This window comes from Phoenix dactylifera, chromosome 8, assembly GCF_009389715.1.
Source record: "Phoenix dactylifera cultivar Barhee BC4 chromosome 8, palm_55x_up_171113_PBpolish2nd_filt_p, whole genome shotgun sequence".
Taxonomy (NCBI): Eukaryota; Viridiplantae; Streptophyta; class Magnoliopsida; order Arecales; family Arecaceae; genus Phoenix; species Phoenix dactylifera.
The window spans coordinates 7,216,246-7,223,904 of NC_052399.1; the positions used below are offsets into that span (position 1 = coordinate 7,216,246).

The following is a 7,659-nucleotide window of genomic DNA, read 5'->3' on the forward strand; positions in this document are numbered from 1 at the left end:
CAAAGTTCAGGAGTCGACTCGTGATGCAAACTTTGGTTCAAATAGAGTTCAATACTTAACCAAAATACTCTGAACCAAAGCTCAAGGCACTTAAACAGAAATTCATAAAGATTTACCTGAAACACTAGATTGAGTTCATTAGAACAACATAAGACATACTGAAATGCTTTGAGCTCATCAAAATCAAAGGAATACTCAATCACTCCACATGATGAAAAATGGGCTGCAGACTATTTGGAAACAGTAGTAGGTAAAATACATAGTAGTCTAGGCAGTAGCTAGAATGACCAGCTTTTGCCTTCGGTCGAAGAGAACGAATAAGCCTAACCCTATTTTTATAGTGCACAAAAGAGTTTATATATGTATCACTGTAAAACCTTCTGCATTCCAAAGTTCATGGAGATCTTACACTGTAAAACAGGTTTCTGCCATTTCAAAACCTGTTTGAAAGTATTGTGCACTTTTATCTTTCTAACAAAATTTCAAGCCCCCAAAATCATCTATATTTATACTACCTAAAAAATTCTGTTATTAAGTCTTACAACAACAGTTGGTATCACGAACAATAACACCTACAATTCTGCCACTTTGCCTATGAAGAACCCATGTTAGGTTGTCCGTTAGATACGGACAGAGTGCTAGACCTATGAAATGCTGCTTGAATTGATGTTGCTGGCCCAGTGCCGACTTCCTCTGCTTACCATATCATCTTCAGAATCTGCCATGTGGTTGGCTGACTGTCCGATGAAGACCAAACCTAAAAGGATAATGGAAGTTGTTCACCTTTGAATCGAGTTGGACCCTCCAAAAAGAAGAAAAATGAAAGTAAAGGTTTGATTTTTTTGATAGATCGTTTCGATATATCGTAGGGCACTTTTTTTCTTCTCATTCGATCATTATTAGGCATATCAACCATCAGCATCTTCACCTTCCCTCACTGACTTGGACCAAACCTGGAGGATCGGTCGCAATAAGGATCAAGTGCTGCAACTGAGGCTTTCTGGTGAGAAACTACAGCAGCAGCAAGCAGAAAGCACAAATGAGCAACAAACCAGACTTTGGGTTTGCTCTGTCATGACTCATCCTCACCATCCAGTTTTATACAAAACGAAGGGCTGCTGTCAGTGAGGCAAGCCTCAGGCTGCAAGGACATTGAAGACTAAACATCAATGTGGACTGGCCAAAGCTTGGTGATGTACGCAAGAAGACCTTGTGCAATTTCTTCTGCAATCTCCAGACACACGGCCTAGTGAGGGGATTTGGAGAATTTTATTTCCAAACCTACATAGAGGTACAAATTTTAGTTTACCTGAAAATCAATAAATGGATATTTGCTTGACATGAATAAGAGAAGACAAAGATGAAGTTGTTCTATAAATGGTGAGTATAATTAACCCTCTCATCAGGTGGAAGATCAATTAGCATTTGATTCTGAATTTGTTCAGACATTCAGACTCAGATGCTGAACTGAACGGGCTTGGAACTACCACAAGTGAAACTGCCTCAAGGGCAACTCAGACAGTCAGCAAATACTTAAAGGTGTTTGATCTCCTGGAACAGCCTTTAAAATTACAATCTAGTTCTACAAGAAGTCAAGAACCCAACATTTCTGGTGCACAAATCCAAAACCACTCTAAAATGAACTTCTCAAAGCAAATTGTCATAAATAGATATTGCTAGTGAAATTATTGGTCATGAGGCACAGGCATAACGCATCATTTGTTTAATTTTTCATATGCAGCTAACAGAAAACTTATCCTCTCCTTTCCAGTACACAGCATGAATTAAAAATAACAGAATCAAATGGTGTTCGCCATGCATAAAGAAATTGTTGTGTATGCATATCTGGTGAAATTATTGGTCACGAGCTACAAGTGTAAGACATCATTTGTTTAATTTTTCATATGCAGCTAACAGAAAACTTATCCACTCCTTTCCAGTACACAACATGAACAAAAAATAACAGAATCAAAATTGTGTTCACCATGCATAAAGAAATCGTCGTGCATGGACTACAAAGTGGCCTACAAAGTAAAGTGATGATCATAACCTGACATTGATGAACCCTTTGCTGCATAAGATCCCTCCATCAGTTTTCTATTCCTCTTTTCTGTACACCGAAGAAGGACCAAGCTGGAAAAATTAACAATATCCAGTTATTACCAGCTGGAAATTAGCGCAAAGGATCACATCCAGGTGATTTCTGTTCTCTCTTGTATGTTAACACTCAAGAAAGAGTCTCAGTCTGGCAACCCAATCACTTCTAACTCAGAAAGCATTTATGGACCGTAATAACATGATGTGTCGTTTCTTACAAAACGTAACTCACAATGGATGTATATTTGAACGCTGAAGAACCTTTATCTTTACAATTCTTTACAGGAAGGCTGCTTCCAGAAAGAAGGCGAGCCAAAAAGCCCTTGCCATTGTCATCTTTGTTACTGCTGCAACTGCTTAAATTGCTTATAAGAGACCAATGAGTCTCAAAATTAGGAGAATACCCAGCTTGTTGCATTTCATGCAAAACTTCTGATGCCTTTTCCAGATCGTTGTTAGCATAGTACCTATTGATAACATGGTTATACATGCTGTAAGTGGGAATTGAACCATACTGGAGCATTTTCCCTAAAATTCCTTTGGCATCGTCAGTTCTCCCAATAGCACAAAGGCCAAAAATGAGTGCTTCACTGGACTCTTCACTTGCTGCAAGGTTCTTGTACTGCATTTCAGCATGGAAATCAAGAGCGTGATCAAATGCTTTGCAATTGCAGAGCCTGTGAATGACTGAACTGTAACTGATATCACTTGGAAGGTTTCCCTTCTTTAACATTACATTCAGCAGATCAATTGCTTTCTTTATGCCCCCATGCACACAAAATTGCTTAATTAGAAGGTCATAGTGAATGTTGTTGGGTATCAGGTCCTTTTGCTTCATTCGATCCAAAAGGAGTTCTGCTTCACAGAGCCTACCACATGAAAGAAGACGCCCGGCAAGTACATTTTGAACCACAGAACCATGCTTCCAGACATTACACTCCATCTCCTTACTGAGTTCTAATGCTTTGTCAACTTTTCCATTACTGCACAGATGACAGATTATTGTTCTGAGGCTACGATTGCTTGGTCTTAGGCCTTTGGCGATCATGGTATTCAGAGCTTCAACTGATGTGGAGGCATCGCCACACTTCAAGAAACCGTAAACAAGGAAATCATAAGTGTTTTTATCTGGATTTATGTGTTTATCATGCATGTTCCTTAAAAGAGATTCAACAAGCAAACTATTTCCTGTCTGAAAGAGACGAAATATTAGAATGTTACATAGAATCAGTTCCCATGGATTTTTTCCCAGGTTCAGTTTCTTCGCGCTCAATGCACCATGTAGATGACCATGTGCACACATTTGACGTACCAAGCTTCGATATCCTGAAATTGAAAGATTAATATGCGTTCTTACCATGACACTGAGTATCTCGCGTGCCTTCCTCAAATTGTTTTCTTGACAGTATCCTTGCAACAAAGCATTTAAAGTATTACCATCTGGAAGTATTCCATTAATTAGCATTTCTTGCAACTGCAAGGTTGCCTCTTTTATTTTTCCAGTCCTGCATAACTCACTCACCATGGTTCCAAAAATAGAAACACGAGCTTGCTGTTTCTTACTGAGTAGAGATTGCTTCAAATTCATTACTTTTTCAACACTTCCAAATCTAATTAACAAAGGCACTATTAGTTGATACACATGTGCAGAAGCGGTTATGTTTTTCTCAAGTAATATATCAAATATTCCAAGTGTTTCAGCAAAATTTTGCTCCTTTAAGAACCCATTTATTAGATTCACATAGACTGCCTGATCAAATACTAGATCCCTCTGGAGAAGTTCCTCCAACAATGTACACCCGACACTCGTATAGCCTGATATACATAATTCTTTGAGAAAGGCACTGTAAATAGCACGAATCAAGTTAGGGTAATTCTCCACCATTTTATCGAAAAGCTCTAGAACTTCTTTAATCAAACCCCACCTACATAGAAAACTTACGAGCACCTTAGTGTCCTTAAACTCAGGTAACCACATGCCTCTTTGTGCTAGTTCCCAGAAATGCTGAAGTTTGTTAATTTCACCTTCTTTGCTGAAACCCATGATAAGAGCAGTATATACATCATTGTCAACCAGCAGCCCTCTTCTGAACAGTCTCTCCAAAATCAACTTCACATCAGATGTCATTCCTTTTTTGAGTAATGCCCATTTAAGTAGATTAAGAGCCTCACAGCCAAGCTGATCACATGAATCTGGCATCTCATCTGTAAGACTTACAGCTTCTTCTATGTGGGTTGGGGATGCACATAAAGTTTTCAGTAATTCAAAGTAGCCAGACACAGACAAATTCTGCCCCCACTGAACAGCTTCTTCTCTGACCTTGAGAGCACCCTCTACATTCCCCCGGCGACATTCCTTGATTAATGCAGAATCAAAATCAGGGATCATCGCACTATCAAGGATCTGGGTTAAGGACTTGTCATACTCATCAATATCAGTTTCTAGGTAGAGTCCATTGCCAAGAGAATCAAAGAATTCAGCCTTTGCAAGTCCAAGATCATTATCCCTCTTCACCTTCACATTCAAATTATCAAGACCCAAAATCTTGAAGGTTTTGGAAAGAGCATCATCTGAAGGAGCCAGAGAAACAATACCATGATTGTTCATTTCATCAATAACCTGTTTAACTTCATCAAATTTTCTGTGTATACAATATCCTGCCAAAAGAATTCTGAATGTTGATAAGTCCGACAATAGCCCTTTCTCAAGCATATCCTCAAACACATATTTTGCATGTTTACACAGTCCCTGTTTAAAAATCCCACTAATTAGGGCATGGTAAGCATAAGCACTGGGTTTTAGACCCCTAGAGAAACATTCTGATAAATAAACAAATGCATTTCTCAACTTCTTCTCTCTGCAACTCTGACAAATAAATATTCCAAAGGTCACAGCATCTGCCTTAAAGCCTAAAGCCTCCAACCTTTGTACAAATAACCATGCCTCTTCAGTCCCCAGATTGCTGCACACAGAAGAAATTATTTTATTGCAAATACAATTTTCAGGGATGTGCTCCCGTTCTTCCAAAAATTTAATCATATCACTGAAATCTTTTTTCTTACAAAATCCCTCAGCAATTGCAGAGAGAGCCATAGGGCTGGCTTCAGTCCCAGAACCGTTTACTTGCTTAAGTATAGATATAGCTTCAAGAATCTGCCCATTCTTGGTCAGTTCTCCAATAACGAAATCTAAAACCCGGTCATCAGAATGTGACCCAAATCCAACATCTATCATATTCTTATAGACTCTCACAACTGACTCAGACTTCTCCATTCTGATCAAAAGGTTAAGAAGAGCATGATAGCACGATGCAGAAGGGACTAAGCCCATGTCTCTAGCTCGATCATACAAGGCCATTGAATTTTCTAATTTGCAGGCCTCAGCATACCCTTGAATGATCTCACTGAATACTCCACTTTCATCGGAACAGACTCCTCTTGCATCTGGTGATAGAAGCAACGATTCAGCATCACCAAGCATCCGAGCTTGAATAAGCATCGGGATCATGATTTCATAAGATCTTGGGAGATGTTTGAACTCTCTACTCTGCTTCTCAGCCCACCTGAACAACTTCCAGAGAAATCCAACCTTGTCTAAATTGACATCGGGGCCAAAACCAAGTAATATTTCAAGGAAACCTTCGGGTTTCAGTGCCGAAACTCGCCAGAAACGGCGGGTGGTTTCTGGGGACAGGTTCCCATATAGCTTGAGAAGATCTTGCAAAGAAGTTTTCTCCATCAAGGTGTCAACTTTCGTCTCCCAAATGAACGAACACCTAGAAATAACCGATTTCCCGACACCAAAAAACGATTTGGAAGCGAAATTTACATGGTCTTCGCCCCTAATCTCATCTCCGGAAGCCGAAATCGACCCAGATTTCTCAGCAGAACATGGAATCGATGCACCGGAGAAGGGAATCGCCCTACCAGCTAATAAAGGGAATGGAATAGAATGGTTTTCCAAGCCAAAGGTGCGGCCTTTGAGAGGAAACACGGGGTAAGGAAAGGATGGGCGAAGAAGATCAGAAGACGAAGACAAGTTTTGAAGCAAATTGTGGATGAAAGACGCTCGGAGTTTCTTCACCATCTAGGCGTAGTCGCGGCGCCGGAAACCATGGAACCGAAGGCGCTTCAGGGAGTGGGTGATAGGGACGAAGGGGGTGTGGGGAGTGGAAGCGGAGGAGAGAAGTTGCTGGGCTGAAAACGGGTTGGGTCGGGCAGGGCATGCCTGAACCCGACCGACCCGGTTTCATTTGCAGGTCAAGGTTTGGGATCTGAACCCAACCCATTAGCTGATTGGGTCAGATATCCAATATACCAGAATCCAACCCGAAATGTTCAAGTTACCTGCCAAGTCCGGTTAGATTTCCGAGTCGGGTCCAGCATCTAAGACACTCTCTTATAACTAAAATATGGTAATTAATAGTTAAATATAAAATCTATAAAAATTTATTGAAAAATAAAAAAAAGCCGCCTTACGTTTGAACAAAAACTTTTAATTTTATCTAAGTAATTGATCATTTACAAACTATAATCTTTGATATGATTCAGGATTATATGATCTAGGTTTTTGGGTTAGAGCAGATCGGGTTTGGGCTGGGTTGGATTTATTTTTTATTAACATATGGGATAGATTAGGTTGGGTTAAATAATAGAGCATCCAGACCTAACCTAAATTTTAAGTGAACTAATTTTTGAACCCGACATAATTTACGAGTTTTTAAATATGAATTAGGCCAAGTTTAATTGGGTCAGGATCAGATTGTGTCATAGGTCAACCTGGCCATTTGCAACCCTGAGTGTTGGAGAGATTAGTTTATATTGGTACCAGATACTCATCCCTCAAAACACACAAAATTGTAGTTTTATAGCTTCATCCAATTTAGTCCAACACAACTAGAGGCCTCCATAGCAACAAAATTAGATCTGAAGTTTTATTGAGCCGAGTTTGGATTTATGTAGATGTATACCCAAGACCCGAACATAACCTAATTATATACGTAATATAACACATGTATATATACTTGCATATATAAATACATAATATGTTTATCTGTGTTTATCAACTATTTTCTAATCTTAGGAGGAAAAAAATAAAATAGGTTTTATTGAAACCATAGCCATCTTGTTGCACAAAAATTCTATCGATGTGGTTATACTCTTTTGACATTATATTTATTATGATTTAATATTTATACTTAACTTGATTATTGTAGGATCTTCTTTATTTTTTATGTCATCGATGCTTAGATATCAGTACTGTTACGGGGGAAATAAGCCGCCATGCTCCACGTGACCGGCACGCGCGCCCAGGAAGACTACGGCTGCCCTTTGATCCAGCAATCCGACCCCGAGTCGGATATCCTCGGCTCCGCAGCCCGACCCCGAGTCGGCTGCCCTTTGATCCAGCAATCCGACCCCGAGTCGGATATCCTCGGCTCCGCAGCCCGACCCCGAGTCGGCTGCCCTTTGATCCAGCAATCCGACCCCGAGTCGGATATCCTCGGCTCCGCAGCCCGACCCCGAGTCGGCTGCCCTTTGATCCAGCAATCCGACCCCGAG

General features: G+C 40.1%; 1 protein-coding gene across 2 annotated transcripts; it reads right to left on the bottom strand.

Moving 5' to 3' along the window:
* Nucleotides 1-363: 363 nt before the first annotated feature.
* On the bottom strand, nucleotides 364-7,029 carry LOC103718825 (pentatricopeptide repeat-containing protein At5g15280, mitochondrial). 2 transcript variants are annotated; one of them, XM_026809181.2, is made up of 2 exons: nucleotides 1,985-7,029; nucleotides 364-1,281 (listed from the first exon to the last, which is right to left on the bottom strand). In XM_026809181.2, the coding sequence occupies exon 1, from the start codon at nucleotides 6,182-6,184 to the stop codon at nucleotides 2,312-2,314; it is 3,873 nt and encodes a 1,290-aa protein (XP_026664982.1). In that variant the 5' UTR covers nucleotides 6,185-7,029; the 3' UTR covers nucleotides 364-1,281; nucleotides 1,985-2,311. The 2 variants fall into 2 exon arrangements, with proteins under 2 accessions (XP_026664982.1, XP_008806037.1); XM_008807815.4 differs by having other exon boundaries at nucleotides 2,051-7,028.
* Between the last annotated feature and the right edge of the window lie 630 nt (nucleotides 7,030-7,659).

What these genes read in the sequence shown, in the direction of transcription:
- LOC103718825 (XM_026809181.2), bottom strand. Translation starts at nt 6,184, where the DNA reads ATGGTGAAGAAACTCCGAGCGTCTTTCATCCACAATTTGCTTCAAAAC.